Here is a 22,344-nt window from a genome sequence, read left to right on the forward strand (position 1 = left end):
TGTACGTACTACAATGAATAAATATGCGCTTTTGTTCATTTATCAATAACTTTGACATACCAGTAATAGTCTCCTTCACGTAATCACTTGGTTTGAAGTGTTTCTTGCAAACGACTGAAGACTTTGTTGGCGTCCACAATTTCGGTGAATTTTTCATCAAGTCGCCGAACGGCCTGAACCCATGTAGCTTTCCTAATTGGATCACTTGGGTATTCATGACCTCCCCGTTCATGACAGCCAGGTACAGAACAACAAGTCGAAGGCATTTTAACGAGTTTTGGTCGATTTTAGAACAAGGAAGTACATTTTTGCTTTTCAGCGGCATCGATAAAAATCAAATGTAATCCGAATGTAGGACCGGGACGGCTGGCCCCACCTACTCAGTAACGATAACTCGCTATGATAAACAATTGCATTGTATACGGAAAACTGATAATGCAGAGTTAACAACAATGACAACAAATAAATATGTTATAAGCATTATTTATATTATGAGTTATGATTGGTTATGTCATTATATGAGATGTCAGTAAATATTTTAACCAGAGACCATATTTTTAATTCTTCTTCTGATCTAATTGTATTTCTGTAAATTTCAAAAGTTTGTTTCATACTGATAACAATCAGTAGTTTGAAGGAATTCTGTTTTTTTTCTTTGACAATAAAAGATATACCGTTTAAGCTCTAGGCATACTGTATTTAAATCATTCATTTTTGGATTAAAAATTCCAAGTATTAGATCCTGACATGTAATGTAAATATGTATGCTTGGTCTACTTCTACGAACAATATCAATAACAAATTTAATAACTTCCTGGGTATGTGGACAGGGTACCAGAACAAGTGCATTATATTTTCAACTTCCAAATTACAGAATGTACATAAATTATTAGCCATAATTGTCATTTTGAACATTAGGGATTTTGTCCCCAATATTCTGTGGACTATTCTGAACTGAAGCCATCTGATATAAGTTTCTTTAGTTATATTGAATACAAGTGCATGTACTTTTTTCCATTCAATATTTAAAAATTCTGAATTCCATTTAGTATTACAAGCTGGAATGTCATTGTTTTTAATCTAAATGTTTTATAAATATGTTTCTCTTCTTTAGGGCTGGCTACTATTTTTTTATGTAAGTTGGTAATATAGGTCCTTGAGTGTTTTTGTCAAAATTTGGCAGGTCTTCAAAATTGTCAATGTATTTCTTTTTTATGTTTATTAATCCTTTGTACAATAAAAAAGTTTACGTTTGTTCCAACTTGTGTATCCAAAGATTCTTTGGAAATAAAGCAGTTTCTTTCTACCATTATGCCTCTCACAAAGGGAATACCTCTTTCATATAGACATTTGATATAGATATAGCTATTGCTGATTTTAAAATTATGATTATAAAAAAGAGGCATATCCAGAATATCATCACAATTCAATATTAGCAGCTTTTCAATATACAATATATACTTTTTCAAAACATCAAGCCAAAATTTATTTTTTTAGTGCAAGCATATTTTTTCGGCATACATTTTACCAGTATTGAATACTATTTTAAAATCTATTAACAATCTAGCCAGTGAATAACAATTAACTTTGTAACAAAAAACTGTTTATTTGCCATATTGATAATAGTCGACCTTTATTTAAGGCCATGGATGGTTTTATGTAATATGCAAGGGGATGTTAATAACATTTACCACACATATCAGGGATATTCTTTAACCCATAATGCCTAGCGTCTAGAAAAAAGGCCTTGGCAAACATGGTAAACCCAGACGAGACGCCGCATGATGCGGCGTCTCATCTGGGTCTGCGCTGTTTGCTTAAAGGAATTTCTGTGAGAAATATTTTAAATATAGAAATAAATATACTAGACATCCCTAATTTTGGCAATAAATTGATCCAATTTAGAAGGATGGGAGAGTCAACTAGGCATAAATGGGTTAATCAACTGGTCTCTTTGTCTGACCACAAGTGTGTCTTGTTTACTTTAGTCTGGGGCATAATTTTGAATGTATTTAACCCATTTATGCCTAGTGGACTCTCCCATCCTTCAACATTGGATCAATTTATTTTCAAAATTAGGGATGTCTAGCATTTTTTTATTTATTTAGAATATATCTTACAGAATTGTCTTTAAGCAAACAGCGCAGACCCAGATGAGATGCCGCATCATGCAGTGTCTCATCTGGATCTACACTGTTTGCCAAGTCCTTTTTTGTAGACGCTAGGCATAAATGGGTTAAGTTACCAACTTCAAACAAACTTCATACATGGTTCAACTAGTTTTGAGGAAGAGTTCTGTGCAATAGAAGCATTGTTTTATGGAGTTAATGCCCTTTGCCCGTAGCCCTTTTCCAGTATGAAAATGTTCTTGAAGATATGGAGTTGCAGTTCTTGTTGTAAAAGAAATCATGTGGCTTGCATGTGTGGAGACTGAAATTAGTATCCCATGCTCAATGTCATTTTGCACATATATGAAAAACTATATAAAAAAAAAATCAGAAATAAATAAGCTGTGCTTTGGGAAAATAGGGCTTAATGTACATGTGTAAAGCGTTGCCTCAGATTTATAGCCTGTTAATGAGTCCGCACAGGCTAATCAGGGACAAAACATGCAGCTTTTATGGTATTATTTGTTTAAAGGAAGTTGCTTCTTATGGATAATCCACTCAAGGCAGAAAGTGTCGTCCCTGATTGAATGCACAGGCTAATCTGGGACGACAGTTTTACTTTACGAAAGTGCATTAAGCCCCATTTTCCCATTTCAAGGCTCAAATGAATATTGAAAGATGTGAAAATTTAGTGAGTGCAATGCAGAATCTTACCTGCAATCTGAAAGGATGCACTGAATCATATCTTCCCACATGTATTTGTAAATAATTATATGATTTTCTTATCATGGTTCAAACCATCAGTATCTGGAATCTAATCAGGGCCTGATTATTTTGTTGACAGAGGTATTAGTAGTATTGACAGTTCTGTAGATTATTGTGGTATAGGATTACTTGATCACAAATGGATGTAATTAATGCATTAACAGTCATTGAACAGATAGATACCAAAGTGGGCATCAAAGGAATTTCAAGGGATTTAAGGGGTTAGGGGTCTATGGTTGACCCTTCTGCCTTTAGTAAGAGTATTGTATTACATGTGAAACAAATGTTACTAAATTGATAAGCAGACTAAATGCATGTGATAAATTGAGTCGTGTTCTGAGAAATCTGGGCATAATGTATGTGAGTAAAGTGTCGCCCCAAATCTAAGACTGTGCAGACCGCACAGGCTAATCAGGGACAACACTTTCCACCTAATCTTGTTTTTCAGTAAGGAGGGACTTCCTTGAAACTAAAAATACCATAAAAGCGGAAAGTGTCGTCCCTGCGGACTGCACAGGCTAATCTGGGACGACACTTTGCGCACATGCATTATGCCAAGTTTTCTCAGAACACGACTCAATTTTAGTTCCAGGTTAGCCTGTCCTGTCTGCTTATCTTAATCAAGGATGACACTTTCGGCTTTTATGGATTTTTTTCATCAAATTGATGTTTTCATGTTTCCGAGTCTATCATGGAAACATATTGTTTTTTCCATGTCTGTCTGTTGGTTTGTTTGCATCAAACTTTAACATTGGCCATAACTTTTGCAATATTCAATATAGCAACTTGATATTTAGCATACATGTGTATCTCATGGAGCTGCACATTTTGAGTGGTGACAGGTCAAGGTCATCCTTCAAGGTCAAAGGTCAAATATATGGGGGGACATAGTGTTTCACTAACACATCTTGTTTCTAAATGAAAATTTAGTATAGGTGGAAAGTGTTGTTCCAAATTAACCTGTGTAAACTTCACAGTCTGATCTATGACAATTATTTTACCCACATGCATGAAGTCAGGTTTTCCCTAGAGACCTTTACATTTATCAATTAAATGCATACCAAGTCATAAAATTGGCTTTTAGTCTTTGTAACCCCAATCTAATTGGTTATAATAGTGTATTGAAAAAAAGAAAGCTTGTTATTATGTTGACATTAGCATTATGTCATAAGCATGATTTGATGCATTTGTATGTTAGTATATAATTCTAATTGTTCTTGACTTTGTGTACCTGAACATAAAGTCATTTAAGAAAATGCCTACTAACAAAACGCACTTGAAAAAACTACATTTGTGTATGTGAGATGTATATGGGGCTGATGTTAGTCAATTATATTGTATATTGATTATGTGACAAACATAGGAGCAGAAGGAGAAGCGAAGAACATGGGGTTACTCAAATAATACACTAGTTGTACTTTAAATACATTTGTCTTATGTATATTAGGAAGTCCCTTAAACATGTGCTATCTAAATGTTCATTCTCGGTGCACTTTTCTTCAATCTAATCCCAGTGTAAGATCAGCGTTTCAGCAGTTGTTTTTTTAACTATTAGGAAACTTGATAAAGAAGCTTAGCTTATAACTATTTATTTAAACTCTAATGCATCGAAAGCCAAAAGCTCATAAACGAAATAAAAAATATTTATATTTGGTGTTATGTTATTAAAGAATTGGATAAGAACACAAATTTCTCTCCTGAGTTTCTTGAGATTAATTGTTTGCTTTATTTTTCAAAAATGCTTAATCCTTGGTAGGATAAGAGGATAAGTAAGTGGTATAAATGAGACACATTCTACGAAATCTGGGCTTAACACATGTTTGTAAAGTGTCGTTCCAGATTAGCCTCATTGCACAGTCCACAAAGGCTAATCAGGGACGACACTAGCTTTACCTTTATATTATTTACGTTTGAATTAAGTATCTTCTTTGCAATAAGCTAGTTATGGCGGAAAGTGTTGTCCCTGATTTGCCTTTGCAGACTGCACAGGCTGATCTGGGATGACACCTTATGCAAATGCCTTAATTTCCTTTTTCTCCGAGGGTGGTTTACATAGAGAAGATCTTTCCAATGTGTGGAAACCTTCAGATTGTTGAGCAGACACAGTATCAACCATGATATTATTAAGCTTGTTTAACCCATTTATGCCTAGTGGACTCTCCCATCCTTCTAAATTGGATCAATTTATTTCCAAAATTAGGGATGTCTAGTATATTTATTTCTATATTTAGAATATTTCTTAGAGAAATTCCTTTAAGCAAACAGGGCAGACCCTGATGAGACGCCGCATGATGATGCCATCATGTGGCGTCCCATCTGGGTCTACGCTGTTTGCCAAGGTCTTTTTTGCTAGACGCTAGGCATAAATGGGTTAATAGTTCTAGCAACTTAAATTATACTTTTAAAAGGGAAATCAAGTTGAAACTATATAGACCATTTTTAGTTAGTTATATGTTGTTTTTTGTGCAAACCATATCATACCCAACCAACACCCATTACCAGTGACAATTGGGTAACTGTACCTTTGATGAGAATGATGAATGATTCTGAGGAAAAAATGCAAGTTACACGTGACTAATAGCATTATTACCATTCCAACCGGTCTCTAACAGGGTTGTCTAATTAGGTTACACAGCAAACAGAGAAGCTCCCATTTATTAACAGAATGATAATAAGCCATTTCTACCAGAATGATAATTTGCCTATTTCTCCAAATTGGAGGTATTCTCCCCATTCCATTTCTGCCAAGTGATTACCCAATTTATCCTCCTGTTAGCTCATAACAAGCTATTGTTAATTGGCTTCATGAGATAATAACTGTTCATTTCCCCATCTCTCCCATTCACAAGCTATCTATAGATCACAGCTATCTTATTTTCAGGAAACTGATTTAGATACAAGATGTTACTTCTTGGTATTGCTGTAAGTACTACATGGGAAGTTGGTACTTATACATAGTACGACCTAATTATTTTTTTGTTGTTGTTGGTTTTGGTATTCCTCCCTTAAAATAATTTGAAAATCCAAAAAGACATCAACAGTATGAATAATTTCACAAAACAAAAAGTAGAAAAAGATTTGCTCCGTGGACAGAGAACTTGCCCTTGATTGGTCCTTGTTGGCTCAGGTACTACTTAACTCTTTCAGTGCTGGAACCGAATTTTGAAGGCCTTTGCAAACAGGTTGGATCCAGATGAGACGCCACAGAACGTGGCGTCTCATCAGCATCCAAACTGTTTGCTATTCTGATAGTATTCTTTGAAAAAAATATTAAAAAATGCTATTTTGAGAAATTCAGCAGACGACATTTTAGCAGACGACAAATTTCCCAGCATGCAAAGGGTTAAAAGTACTCTGGAATTTTATATTCAAGTTGATTGTTACCTAGCTTACAAAGGTCAGCTAAGATTTAAAGCTGGATTAGACAGCTATGCTGAAAAATACTTTGTGTGACTGAAAATATACTACAACATTTGATACAATAGACTATGCTGACTTGATTTATAGTCAAGCAGCATCACCAGCTGACTTGTGGGCAGAAACTATAAGACTATTAAGTAACAAATTGGTATTATCTATTAAACACATGTCAATGTATTTGTTTGAATTGTGGATAGTAAGATGTCAATTATAAACAATCTCAGCAAAGTTTAATTTTATGAAAAGTTTTGAGAGGTGGTTCTTTATGCATAACCGGTATTGTAGCTATATGGACTTTCGAGCTCAGATTTCAGAACTTTATAGTTTCTAGAGTAAGACAACTTGATGATTCTATTTGTTCACCAGTACTGTTGGTGCATCCATAACAGCTCGCTATGTGTGGACACAACTTTGAATTATAGATGAGTTGAAAAAGTGCCCCTTTACCATTTAGATACGTATTTTGACGCATTTGTAGTCCCATAGAAAGTTAAATTTAATTGAAGACCTTTCTTACTAGATTAAAGTTTCTTAAAGGCTACGTTTCCAACCCTTAGTTAATGAACAGCAAACAGCATAAAACCTGAACAGACTGCGAGTTACTCGCAGGCTGTTCTGGTTTAATGCTGTTTGCAAAATCCATTTTCACTTTGCTTCTTATGGGGGAAACGGTTAACAGAAAACAAAAATTCTATTGAAGTGTCATCATTTTTGTATGAACACATATCAACAAATTTCTTACATGCTTCAATTCCAAGACTACTTCTGGTGACAAATTATTGTTCTTATCAACTACTTTTATAACAGAACTATATACATTTCTTTTCTTTTTTTAATTAAGCTTTTGGCTTTTGTCATGATTAATTGATAGTTGTAAGCTGAGCATCCTTGTCAGCTTGAAGTTCTTCAAAAGTTTGAATTATGGTTCAGTAATATAAAACTTTGTAGAGAGATGAAGACCTTTTGAATGTAACTAATTTATCCTGCTTAATTTGATATTTTGATTTATCATTTTTCACCACAAGAAACTATCGGAAACGTGCTCTAATAGGACGATTGATAATGGGACTGAATAAGAATTCAGAAGGTGTGATATTTAAGAAATAGTAAATCCCACTGAGGTCCCTATGGCATTATAGTGACCAGCCAGGCAGCCACAAACCCTATATGGACCGGAGCCGTAGGCTGAGGTCCATATACAGTTTTTGGCTGTCTGGCTGGTCACTATAATGCCATTGGGACCGAAGTGGAGTTTACTATTTCTTATATTACACCGAAGAGTATCCCCTGTATCACTGTACAGTGTTAAACCGGCTTTCCGTAGTTTTATTTTTCATTCAACTGAATGCGCAAACGATGACGTAAATTGTGTGATGTAGTTTCTTTGACGAAACATTCCAGTTGGAGCTAAATGCTCTGGATGTTTAGGACATGTCGGACGTGCTATTTTGTTAACAGTTAGTTATTTGTTTAAGGCATCAAACGAATGCAAAACGTATTTTGGATTGTGTGTTTATCATACATTATGTAAACTTCGATAGGAATACAATAAAATAGTGTGATTTAAAATGAGTTTCGATAAAGGGATGGAAGAATAGAAAATGGAAGTGAATATTGTTTCGACTTTATTGTTTTAAACATTGTATTAATGTTAACGTTGGCATTGAGGTTAGCGTGTCGTTTATTCTAAATTAAGTTTTTTTTTGTACTCTTGTTAAAGCTGAAATAGTGTCAATGCTGTTCAATGACGCGTCAACACAGTGCACATATAGCGGTGTGTAACCCCGAAGGTCCATATACAAAAAAATAGTGACCGGTCCATATGCTCTAAGGTTTTTCGATCGCATTTTACAGACTGAAACCGGTCATATAGATATAGAAGGACCAATATCTCTGAGGTGTAATATTGACAAATATATCACCAGCAAGCGCACTAATGTATTCCGTATGACACAAAAGTGCATTTTAATGACATTGAGCACTGGTTATTTGAAACCCTTGGTGTCGACAACATGGTATGGCCATTAACAATAAACAGGTGACAAATTTCATAATGGTTGCTAAGATATTAAAATGTCACTGATTAAAAGGATGATATTAATGAATCGAGAGCTTACCGAAGAGGCATGTTGCTTTTGATGTAAAAATGTGGAAAATATGTAAATATAAAAAAAAAAATTATGGGGCCATAACAATAAGTGTCTGTTTGAGGCATAAATTGCTCTAAAGCCTTTATGCGAGCTTGAAAGAGAAAGACTGAATCATTACAGGCCTGACCAGTAAGGTGTTAACCCTTTCAGTGCGGGAACCGAATTTTAAAGGCCTTTGCAGACAGTTTGGATCCAGATGAGACACCACAGAGTGTGGCGTCTCATCAGGATCCAAACTGTTTGCTATTATGATAGTATTCTTTGAAAAAAATCGAAGAAAATGCTTATTTTAGAAATTCAGCAGACGACATTTTAGCAGACGACAAATTTCCCAGCATGCAAAGGGTTAAAGCTCTTGTGTATTTCATTACGTTTTAAGATATCCAATTTGTCAATAAACAGCTAGGTTAAAAAATAACCTTTGAATTTTGTTTGATTGATAAAGAATAATTTTATTTTTTTTGCTTACGAAGATCTGTTGAAAAGATTTATGTGATGTGAAATGTCCAATGGTTACGAAAATTACCGATCGTCATTTTTCTGAAAAACAGCATGTCGCGGTTTACAAAAAACAAATGACTGCACCCAAATATTTTAATGTTACTGACTATAACGGGTTGATACATGTATGATTTTGCTTCTCATTTAGTAAAGTGACAATATCAAGGCCGACACACTTGAAATATGAAGGATATTCTGTCCTTTGGCCTATGTCTATCAATACAGTGTATATAAATACGATCGGCAACTTCCGAAACCAATCGGAAAATGTTGACAGGCACAAAATGTTTTTAAAATTCTTATTTCTGCAAATATTCTACCACATAATGACATTTCTTGTGTATACCAATAAATAAATGATTTTCAAGCAATAGCACGTTGATTTCAATCAGGAACACTGTCTATAACAGTGAAAACAAATATTCCAATCTTTTTGGTTCACAATTTTTGTGATGAAAATAGCTTGCATGCAGCATGAAATTGAATGTTCTGTCAGATAAGTGTTTCGACTTTCTGGAGTGGGTGATTTCAGACTGTTTAATCCAACTAGAAAAGAGCTCTTAAAAGTTAGTTAGACTCATGTAAAGTGAAGTAATAAAGAACCACTTTTTGTAAACAACCAAAATGTGACCTCCCTTGTTGGATCATGCTACATTTGGAAATGGAAGTGACATATACGAGTAATGCCAGTCCAAGGGAGATAACTCAAAATTAAATTTTTTACCAAACTTCTCTGTTTGCCCAGGAATTATTACTTAATTTCACATCATGGAATTGTAGAAGTTCTTAGTGTCTTTATTAAACTGAAATACATACTGAATATACTTTTAGACATGAACTAAAGTCATAAACATGATGTTTGAGGTAAATATATGGAATTTATGAAATACTCATTTAAAATAATTTGACCACATTAATACTGGTGATAAATAACAGGCTTGATAATGAATTGCTTAGAACAACTTACTTTTATCTGGAATTAATAAATAATTGTCTTAAACTTCAATGTTCAACACAAATTTTCAACACACAGTATCAAATAGGGATTTCTTCTCAATTGGGTAAGGACTGCAAAGACATGTCCAAATTTTCCTATGGTTTAAAGGAAGATGTCAAAAGCCAAAAGTGGTACTTGAAATGACAGGCAACACACATTTGACAGCAGACAATGACGGATCACAATATCCCATACCTAAGAACTTAAACCATAGTTAAGCACGCAATCTGTGATTCGGCTGCATGCCACTGAGGCTGTGGCTGTTATTGAAATATAGTTTATCTTACCTGCCAAGACTTGGCTGGTAATTCTTGACTTGACAACTATCCCAGTCGCAGTCACTTCCACCTCAACAAGTTGGAGGTAAGTACAGGTCCAGTTCCTGACTTGAGTTCAATTCCTGCTGCTCACTTGACAACTATTCCAGCCGCAGTCACTTCCACCAAGACATGATGGAGGTCCGTACATGTCTAGTGTCTTGATTTAGTTCTGTTACCACTACTCACTAGACTACTATTCCAACCAGTCAATGTCACCTAGACACTGGATCTCGTCAGTAGATTTCCAGGATCTGATTTAAGTTCAATTATTAATTCTGCTGCTCAACAGAAACTATAACAACTACACTCACTTCCACATGGACAGGAAACAGGTAAGTAGATGTCCTGTGTCTGGCTAGAATTCCATTTATTCTCAATACCCACAGAACATCTTTCACTGGCTGACCAATCTGTCTCCAGTACATCATCTGTGAATATACAAAAACAAAAATGAATGAGATAATGAATCTGATTTTTTGTAAGTAAAATTATTTGTAAAGAAATCCATTTTGTTCACTACATACATGTACTAAGTAGACCACCTGTTAGGGCAAAAAGTGCACCTAAAAGATAAGCAGGTTTTTGCAAAAATTCATACCTGTATCTACATTGTATTTATATTCTTTATTAAATACCAAACACTACTTTGTAATCATGAATCATAGGATAAAAAATGTTCCAACTCTTATTGTGTTGAGTGTTGTTTTTTTCAAATGTTTGTATAGCTCGATTAAATAAGATTTGAACAAGAGCTGTCAGAGGACAGCGCACTCCACTATTCGAGTGCTTGACAGTATAACGTAAGCCATCATGGGAAAATTGTTCATATTCAATCATTTATTAGACGATCTTTTAAAAATAAAAAAAGGAAAAAATAATTTTTTTTTTTATTTTTTTTTTGGAGGGGGGGGGGGGGGGGGCGGAGGGTTGAGAGGGGTATAATGTGGGGTGTGGTCATTTATTAGACAATCTTTCAGGGGGGGGGGGGGGGAAGGGGGATAGGGGGGGTGAGAGGGGGGCTATAATGTGAGGTGTGGAAATTTATTAGATGATGTTTAAAAAAACATAAAAAATAAAAATTTGGGAGGGGGGTAGGTTGGGGGGGAAGGGATTCTGGGTAAGGGGGTGGGGTATTGTTTGGGTGGAATCCATTGTGGTATTCAGGTAAGTGTTGTTTTGTCAAAGTAATAATAAAATGTGATCATAAATAAAGAACTTATGGCAATTGAAGCAAAATGTTCAATTATCTTAAGTGTAAAAGGGGCCATAATTATGTCAAAATGCTTGATACAGTGGACTGCTCTTGTTTATAGGTTGGGGTCATGTTGGTAAACAAGTATGCAATATATAAAAGCAATATGTCAAAGGATATAGGAAATATTTGGGGTAGTACGCAAACTTTAATATAGTTTTATCAATAATATGCATTCTAAGTATAAAAGGGGCCATTATTATGACAAAATGCTTGATAGAGTTGTCTGCTCTTGTTTATAGGTTGGGGTGATGTTGTTAAACAAGTACGCAAAATATGAAAGCAATATGTCAAGGGACAATGAAAATAAATGGGGTAGTACGAAAACTTTAACATTTGCTGCATTTTCTAAGTGGAAAAGGGGCCATAATTATGACAAAATGCTTGATAGAGTTGTCTGCTATTGTTTATAGGTTGGGGTCAAGTTGGTTAACAAGTACCGGTATGCAAAATATGAAAGCAATAAGTCAACGGACAAAGAAAATATTTGGGGTAGTACGAAAACTTAAACATTTGCACGCTAACTCAGACCCTAACACTAACGCAGACACTCACGCAGACGCTCACGCCGACGCCGGGGTGAGTAGGATAGCTCCACTATATATATTTCATATATTATAGTCGAGCTAAAAATTGGTTACCAATTGTTGAAGACATTACTAGGTTTTCTAGTTTTTGACCACAATTGACTTTAATTTAGACATACACTGTAGCCTTTATAATGACAAGATGAAGTTTCAATAACATTTATAATTTAATAATGATTAATAAAACAGTACATTTGGATTTCATTTTGTAGATTAATGATTATTTTGTGATGATTTACATAATTATGCAATAAAGTATCAATATCTTCACATCTTCAATCATGATGCAGTTAAATGTTATATTTTATTATGTTTGGGTTTTAAATTATGCATATTCTCTTATACAGTCATGGTGTTGATCTAATATGTTATTATTATAGTTTGTTCCCTTCACATTCTTGCAGTAATGTTTTGTTGTAAGATATAATAATCAATAAAAGTTGAAGAAAAAGCTTCTCTTTTCTTTATGTTATTATCCACCGCCATAGGTGGACGGATATAAATTTAGCATTGTCCGTCCGGAACAATATATCAGAATTGCTTGAACCGATTTCATGGAAACTTGATATTAGAGTATATATCATTATAGAATGCTGTGTGTAAAATGCTGTTGCAATCCATGTGCAAATAACAGAGTAATGGCCCTTTTTACTTGAAAATAATCACACTATTGTGTCTGGAGCGAAATCTTGGAACTGCTTGTGCAGATTTCATTCAAACTTGGAATGAGAGTACATATTGATAAGAGGATGGTAAAGGTCAAATTGTCACTCAAACAATTGGTCAATAATGGAGTTATGGCCACTTTTTGAATATAAATACATGTTTATATTGGTATTTTAACTGCTTTTTGGATTTCATTAAACCTTTATTTAAGTGTATCAATGTATGAATCTAAAGCAGTAGTTGCTTACAGAATTTGGCGTTTACAGAATTTGGCGGGTGACATCAATTTAACAAATGTGCTTGTTTATTTATATTTAAATCCAAGAATAACAACAAAATCAACAAGAGCACCGCCTTGCGGGTGCAGACCGCTCATCTATTTTCTTTTTAAAGGTGAAGGGACTCTCATTTTCAATCACAAAAGAGGGAGGGGTGGAGTGAAGAGGGGTGTATAGTGTGGGGGTGTGGACATTTATTACATTATCTTCCAAAAATGCGGAAATGGGGGGGGGATTCTTGGGTGCGATGGTTGGACGGTATTTCAAACATAAAATAATAAAAATAAATTTTTGTGATTTGTGTTTTTAACCGTTTAAAAAAAAAAGATGGGGGTGGGTGGGGTGGGTGGGGGGTATAGTGTGAGGGTGTGGTGGTCATTTGTGAGATGATCTTAAAAAAAAAAATTAGGGGGGGGGATTTTGGTTGGGGGAGGGGAGATTCTTGGGTGCGATGGTTGGACGGTATTTCAAACATAAAATAAAATAAAAAATAATTGTTTTTAACCGTTTAAAAAAAAATTGGGGGGGGGGCTGGGGTGGGGGGGTATAGTGTGAGGGTGTGATGGTCATTTGTGAGATGATTAAAAAAAAAATAAAAAAAATTAGGGGGGGGGATTCGGGGGGGGGGGGGGGGGTGGAGGGCACGGGGGATGGTTTGGGTGGAGTCTATAATGTGGTATGTCAGGTACGAGTAGTTTTGTCAAAGTATCGATCAAATCTAGTCATAAATAAAGAAGTTATGGCAATTTTAGCCAAATTTAATAATTTGACCTTGAGAGTCAAGGTCATTCAAAGGTCAAGGTAAAATTCAACTTGCCAGGTACAGTAACCTCATGATAGCATGAAAGAATTTGAAGTTTGAAAGCAATAGCCTTGATACTTAAGAAGTAAAGTGGATCTAAACACAAAATTTAACCATATATTCAAAGTTACTAAGTCAAAAAAGGTCCATAATTGCGTAAAAATGACAACCAGAGCTATGCAACTTGTCCTTTTACTGTACCCTTATGATAGTTTGCAAGTGTTCCAAGTATGAAAGCAATGTTTATGATACTTTAGGGGTAAAGTGGACCAAAACACAAGACTTAACCAAATTTTCAATTTTCTAAGTATAAAGGGCCCATAATTCCGTCCAAATGCCAGTCAGAGTTACATAACTTTGCCTGCACAGTCCCCTTATGATAGTTAATAAGTGTTGCAAGTATGAAAGCAATAGCTTTGATACTGTAGGAATAAAGTGGACCTAAACACAAAACTTAAACACATTTTCAATTTTCTAAGTATAAAAAGGGCACATAATTCTGTCAAAATGCCAGTCAGAGTTACATAACTTTGCCTGCACAGTCCCCTTATGATAGTTAGTAAGTGTTGCAAGTATGAAAGCAATAGCTTTGATACTTACGGAATAAAATGGACCTAAACACAAAACTTAACCAAAATTTTCAATTTTCTAAGTATAAAAAGGGCACATAATTCTGTCAAAATGCATGCCAGAGTTATCTAACTTTGCCTGCCCAGTCCCCTCATGATAGTAAGTAAGTGTACCAAGTTTGAATGCAATAGCATTGATACTTTCTGAGAAAAGTGGACCTAAACACAAAACTTAACCAAAATTTTCAATTTTCTAAGTATAAAAAGGGCACATAATTCTGTCAAAATGCATGCCAGAGTTATCTAACTTTGCCTGTCCAGTCCCCTCAGGATAGGAAGTAAGTGTACCAAGTTTGAATGCAATAGCATTGATACTTTCTGAGAAAAGTGGACCTTTTACCATGCTAAATCCTTGAAATGCACTAAGTGACCCCGTGACCTAGTTTTTGACCCGGCATGACCCATATTCGAACTTGACCTAGATATTGTCTGATACAACTTCTGACCAAGTTTGGTAAAGATCAGATGAAAAGTATATTTGAAATAGAGAGCGGACACAAAAAGGGTGACAGACAGACTGACAGACTGACAGACTTACAGACGGACAGTACAAAAAATATATACTCCCTTTTCTTCGAAAGGGGGCATAAAAATACAAAACGTGAAATTCAATGTGAACTGTGAACAATACCCTTTAAGTAATGAAAATAGGACATAAAATCACCCATTAAAAAATTGTGGGCGCAGTAAATTAGGGGCTTGTGTCTTCCATGGCAGAGTATTATTAACATCAATATGTTTACCCAATTTTGAGGTTTTTTTCAACTTTTGACATGAGTGCAAAAAACCTTGCTTAAATTGATGTTCATTAAATGCTTTAGCTTTGATTCTTTCTCAACCATGAATTGGAGCAACAATATTTGAGTTAGCCTTCTACCTGTAAAAAGTTCTTAAGTAAAGCTCAAGGTTCCAATATACTAAATAATAATGTATCCCTCCATGGTAGACAGAAGTGCTTATTTCTAACCAGTTTCTAGTCTGCTATGTTTAAAATGCCATTTAGCATTTGCATCCAAGCCTTTTTGTGATTATTTCCTTTGACAGATTTTTTTTTAAATCACATTTTGGTGTTAAAAATAGCAAAAAATTGATGTTTTTTGGGGTGACATAAAAATTAACAAAATTATTATTTTTTTTTTAATGTAACTTAGGTTCTCCATTTTTTTTTGCATTGTGTTGTTTAACTAAATGGTATTTTATGTATCTCATCTGATATAACATCTATAGTCCTTTTCGGAAAGGCTTTAATTTATCGGTAAAGTTATCGCCCTTAAATACTCTCTAACGAGGAACGCGCGACCGTGACTGGAGAGCAAATTAAATATGGCGGACAACGATAACACGACACGATTTCCTAAGTCAACGGAAAAAAAGAGACATTACTGCTGTATATGTAGCAATTACAGAGGAAAATTAGTGGATGGACGCTTAATTACTCTAAGTAGATTTCCATTGGATGAAAAATTGAAAAGGGCTTGGATAAAACGTTTAAAAAATGTCAGCCCACAATTTTCACTGAACGAGAAGAATGATCGTCTTTGTTCGGCACACTTTGTTGATGGCCTTTACAACAAAAACAACCCTGTGCCTGGTGTATTCACCATTCAAGACCGAGAAAAACGTTTAAAAACAAGATGTGTTTGTGAAACACAATGTCCCCCTATATGATGTTTGACCTTGTAGGATGACCTTGACATTGTGAAAAAATGACCTTGACCGTGACCTTTCACCACTCAAAATGTGCAGCTCCATGAGATACACATGCATGCCAAATATCAAGTTGCTATCTTCAATATTGTAAAAGTATTCATAAAATAAGCGATTTGGGCCACATATATTTGACCTCTGACCTTGAAGGATGACCTTGACCTTGACCTTTCACCACTTAAGATGTGCAGCTCCATGAGATGCACATGCGTGCCAAATATCAAGTTGCTATCTTCAATATTGCAAAAGTATTTATAAAATAAGTGATTTGGGCCACATATATTTGACCTCTGACCTTGAAGGATGACCTTGACCTTCACCTTTCACCACTCAAAATGTGCAGCTCCATGAGATACACATGCATGCCAAATATCAAGTTGCTATCTTCAATATTGCAAAAGTATTCATGAAATGAGCGATTTTGGCCACATATATTTGACCTCTGACCTTGAAGGATGACCTTTATCTTGACCTTTCACCACTCAAAATGTGCAGCTTTATGAGATACACATGCATGCCAAATATGAAGTTGCTATCTTCAATATAGCAAAAGTTATTGCCAAATGTTAAAGTTGGCGCAAACAGACAGACCAACAGACCAACAGACAGGGCAAAAACAGTATGTCCCCCACTACTATAGTGGGGGACATAAAACAATATGTCCCCCACTACTAGAGTGGGGGACATAAAAACAAAGGTTTGTGATTAATTATGTTAAAAATTATGTAATGTAAAATTAAGCAATTCACTAAAGAGGCGAGCGTGGTTGACTTACATAAATAAAACTAAAAGTGCAAAAGATAAATGCATCTGGTTACATTTTTCAGTTTTTGAAAGACCTTGAATTTAAAAAACAGGCCTTTCCATTTTTGTTGTAGAATTTAATATTTACATGATATCTTGAACCAGTTACATTGAAATAAATAAAAGAAGTACAATGGATATAATGTTATGCACAATGCCATATTTTTATTCATCAACTACATATGTTTATCTTGCCATGAATACAGCGATCTTTAACATTTTCTATTGATAGGGTGAGTCGTTATATATGCGGGTCCAGTTGTTATATACGTGGGATAAATCGTTACAAAGCTTGTTATGGGGAGAGTCAGTAAAGGGGCGAGTCATTAATTACCAAAAACAATGTATGTTGAATCAAATTCAAGGAAATTAATTTCCATTTCATATTGTCTATTTTCAGGTGTTGGAATCTTGTTTTGATGAAAGTGGGTGTGATCAATTCACTGGGGAACAAGATCACTCACAAGTCACGGATATGTATGATCTGCACGATGAAGAGCAAGGGGAAAACGCACCGTATTTATTTTCCTGCAACTATTTAGAAGGATCTATTCAATTGCATGATTATTGTGAACCTGTCAAGTCAACGGTTCATAATGTAAATAAATGTGAACAGACAAATTATGTAATCCTTTACATGTCTTATGATAAGCCAGACATTTTTTATGCTAGACCTTTTTCAGAAATAAGTACTCAGACATGTGCAACAACCTGTTTGTCAAAATTAATTCAGACAGAGCCGTCGGATGTCTGTGTACAAAAGACTTTAGTATCCATAGGGATTCAGTGCAAGCTACCGGATATCACAATTGAAGATGCGTGTAAAAATTACAAAAAAATTATGTTTTATACTGGCTTACCCAATGGTGGAACTTTTCATGCTTAATTTGATGAAATGGAAGATGCCGAAAGAGCTACACAAAGACAATCAACAGGAAATAAAAAAGAAAGACCTGGGCAACTTTGAATGATTGATGAATTTGTCCTTGTTCTCATGCGCTTGCGACTTGGATTACTTGTTGAAGACTTAGCTTTCTGATTTCAAGTGTCAACATCAACCTGCTCTGTCATTATCAATAAATGGATAGATTACCTAAGTATTAAATTGGAATTTTTGCTGACATGGCCTACAAGAAATGTTATAGACATGACAATGCCTGCAAAGTTTTGTACTGTTTATCCACGTACACGAGTAATAATTGATTGTACTGAGATCTTTACTGAAAATCCACAGTCTTTAATAAACAAATCTCTAATGTACTCTCATTACAAATCACACATGACATATAAAACATTAGTTGGTATAAGCCCATCTGGTGTTATATTACATTTGTGTCAGATTTGTTGGCAGGTAGTATTAGTGACAAACAACTTACAAGGTCCTGTGGAATCCTTGATTTGGTTGATAGAGGTGACGCTATTATGGCTGACAAAGGTTTTCTCATTGCCGACTTTACTACCGAGAGGGCATACATGCCATAATTTTTTAGGTCCAAAGCGGGACATTCCATAAAAAATTGTCGGGACATTTGACCAAAAAGCAGGACACCTAAAACGATCTATCATTCCACCTTTACTATAGTCAGTATAGTACTAACAAAAACTCTTGATACTTTTATTCAAGACATAAAACATCTGATATGAAGCATGAAATCTAAAACATAACAAGAACAGTTTTATTAAATAAGACAATAGCAAACAACGAAGATAATATTCATCTGTTTAAGAGTACAAAATCTAGAACATTAAGACAACAATACTCATTATATTAATTTCAATGGCAAACATTAACGCAGGGGAGGCTATCCAATTGACTGAAAGTACGGGTTACAGTACACTATCTACCAAACAGTTACATCAGTTACACACGGAATGCGCGGCCGTACACATTTCCGTATTTTGTTTTCTTCCTATATACACAGATTAAACTGAATTGTGAATTGTCAGGCGCTGTATTGGGGTAGTGTCAAACTGTCATGAATAACAACACGTTGTTTTTATTACAATAACACAAGACAAGATTACTGTTTGTTGCGATGTTTTTTTAAGCATGTGTCCATGCGCAGTTTGTTACTTGTCAATTGTCGCGGCTTAATTGGAGAAGGGTCAAACTGTCATGCATAGCACCTCGTTGTATTTAGCTTAATTGGAGTAGGGTCAAACTGTCATGCATAGCACCTCGTTGTTTTTATTACAATTACACTAGACAGGATGGGTATCACTTATTGGACTGTTTGTTGCGATTTTGGTATATTGCACATTCGGAATATCCCGCTATATTGGAACTAAACATTTAATGTAAAAGACTCATTTATGACGTAGCGTTAATTTTACAAAACAATTGTTTTGTAAACCGTTTCAAACAAATACAAAATAAACACATTTTCAACATTTATTTCAATATTATAAAACTATCGATAGCAATAAGCGACCACTATCTGGAAGACCACCATGGTGTGAATGCCTGATGAAATCAATAATTAGCCGATAAATCGCTGATAAGGTGTCATAAACAACACTGGTACACACGATAAGTAGAATCGGATTGTTAATTGGGGGGCAATAAAGGGATTAGCGGTGTTAAGTGTTAGCGAAACAGAGCTTGAATAGCGAATTTTATTGGGAACCTATACACCTTATATCGTTTTTTACGAATGTCGGGACAAATTGTCTCATGGCGGGACAAAGGGCCCAAAAGTGGGACTGTCCCGCCGAGATCGGGACGTATGGCATGTATGCGAGAGGGGTATGCATTTAATTATCCCGCCACTTAAAATGAAGCGATTTACAAGAAGACAAGTAGAGGAAACGCGAAGAATTGCAAATCTGCGAATACATGTTGAAATGGCTATGGCACGCATAAAGACTTTCAGGATTTTGCAAGGAGTAATTCCAATAAATTTATCAAAACGACTAGGCAAAATATTAAAACTTTGTAGAGGACTTTCAAACTTACAGCCACATCTTGTTCTTGATGAAGACGTAGGGGTGTAAGGGAGGAAATCAGCTAAAAGGAGGAAAAATCACACCCCTGTGACGGGATGGCTTAAATACCACACAAGATACAATTATCACTAAAAGAGTGCAGCTTAATATTGTTGAACAAGCTTGCCTAGATAATTGAATAGTACTTATTTTTTATTATTTTTTTTTAGATTTTTTTTCAAAGCCTACATAAGTATTTTGAAATTGCAAACTAATATAAAATACATGGAAATTATACCATTGTTATGATCAAAATGTCAAATATTATAATTTCCATATATTTAATCATCCATGTATTCTATAATTTATACCATTACTTGTCATAGAATGCTTTCCTTATTATGTAGAGTATATGTGTCGTGTTCTGAGAAAACTGGGCATAATGCTTGTGCATTAAGTGTCATCCCAGATTAGCCTGTGCAGTCCGCATAGGCCAATCAGGGACGACAATTTCAGCTTTTATGGAATTTTTCATTTAAATGATATCTCTTCTTAACGAAAATCCAATTTAGGCGGAAAGTGTCGTTCCGGATTAGCCTGTGCGGACTGCACAGGCTAATCTGGGACGACACTTTAAACACATGCATTATGCCCAGTTTTCTCAGAGCACGCAAATATAATTGAATAGAATTAATGTGAACAAGTGGGTTTTAATGTATATTCAATATTTCTGTCAAATGGAAGTTCTTTAAATGGAAGTTCTGTTTCATAATGCATGTATATATATTAAAATAAATTTGGTGAACTAAATTTCACTAGTTTGTGTCCTTTTGCAAGTCTTAGACTTACGCACATATTTTAAAATAATTGAATTTCATTTATTTCAGATTGATGCAAATTAATTTTTTACTTAGAATGTAACATTGTTTTATGAATTTCTTTTCAAACAAATCAAATTTTAATATAGCACGAATTAAAAAAACTATACTGAATTTAAAATATGTGCCTAAGTCTACGAATTGCATAAATAGCTTTGTAAAGCGGTACCCCGGGGTTAGCTAAAATCATCTTTCCTTATTGGTGGGCTGAAACTCAATAAGTAGCAAAGTTAGAAAATTAAACAATAAAGCAAGTCACATTGGTCAACTTTATTAATGAACAAGAACAGTGAATAGCAACAAGATATATAAAATGTACAACAAAACTATGATTGTTAACAGCTTGAAAACATTCATTTCTTAATTAAATACGTGTAGATTACATGACTGTATAATACAGTGTATATCTGATATATCTAGATCAGTTAGATATTATTAAAGTTAAAATATATTAATTTAGCTAATTTTTTTTTTGTTAAATAGTAAAATGATCTACTTAGAACTTCAAAATTTCAAAACTATTATCCTTAATCTTTCACCAGTTAACCCTTAGAAGTAAAGAGAAAAACAGCTTTTGCAACCTGCATAAAACCTGAACAGCCCGCGAGTAACTTGCAGGCTGTTCAGGTTTTATTATGTTTGCTGCTCATCAGTGTCTCATGGTGGGAAATGAAGCCTTTAAATCTAGAATCTAGTAAGAAAGGCCTTCAATTTCATTTCATGTAAAAATGCGTATCTAAGTGGTAAAGAGTTAAAACTATTTTGTTGCAAAAGAAGAAAATCCATTTCACATTTGAATTAAAGACATTATTTGCGTTTGGTAAAAAAAATTATTATTACCATATTAATAAAATAACAAGGAAAGATATTTAAATCATATGCCTTTTACTTAGAGAGATCATTTTTTTCAAGCATTACAATAAAGAAAAGTATATGGTGATCTTCGGAAGAAAATGCATCGTTATAAAGCACCATTATCATTATGTCATTTAAATAACAATATTTTACTACACTAAGATATAAAAAGTCATCATGCAGTGCACTAAGTTTTTTTCTGGTACATAATTATAACATATGAACAGCACTTCTTTAATAAATAGCTATGGAATATTTACATCATACTCCTGAAGTATAGAAACATAGTTTCCAGCTAAAAAAAGATATTTAGATATTTACAGTCATAATGTATTGTGCCCCCACAGATGAGTCGATACTGCACCAGCCAGTCTAGCGCTGCAGTATCAGGTTCAATCCTGATAGATTGAGGCACATTTATGTCATGTTGCAAACTGAAAGAGATTTTGAGCTACATGTATCCCAAGCATGAACTTTGTCACTGGAAGGAAATGCTTTCTAAAATTATTACAACATATTTACATCATATACTCCAGATAACTTTAAATCTACCACATATTTTTAAATGTGTGATTTGAGCTTTGTGAAGTAGGATTGGGACATAAATTAACATATACACTGTAAGGTAAAAAGAATTTCATGTTAATAAAATTTGGTTTTGGAATTTAAAGCTCCTTACCCAGAGGTAGTGGATAATAAG

The 22,344-nt window shown here is 34.6% G+C and overlaps 2 protein-coding genes across 2 annotated transcripts in view; both read right to left on the reverse strand.

Annotated features, from left to right (window-relative positions):
- Positions 1-22,344, reverse strand: part of LOC127864275 (uncharacterized) — a 254,509-nt gene that overhangs the window by 124,316 nt on the left and 107,849 nt on the right. The window lies entirely within an intron of this gene.
- LOC127865097 (midasin-like) overlaps positions 1-22,344 on the reverse strand; it is a gene marked incomplete at its 3' end in the record, with an annotated part of 61,253 nt that overhangs the window by 20,375 nt on the left and 18,534 nt on the right. The window contains exon 3 of the mRNA XM_052404998.1: positions 10,573-10,689. Coding sequence (XP_052260958.1) covers positions 10,573-10,689 — 117 coding nt within the window. The remainder of the gene's footprint in view (positions 1-10,572; positions 10,690-22,344) is intronic.

The sequence above is a fragment of the Dreissena polymorpha genome, chromosome 1 (genome assembly GCF_020536995.1).
Source record: "Dreissena polymorpha isolate Duluth1 chromosome 1, UMN_Dpol_1.0, whole genome shotgun sequence".
Taxonomy (NCBI): Eukaryota; Metazoa; Mollusca; class Bivalvia; order Myida; family Dreissenidae; genus Dreissena; species Dreissena polymorpha.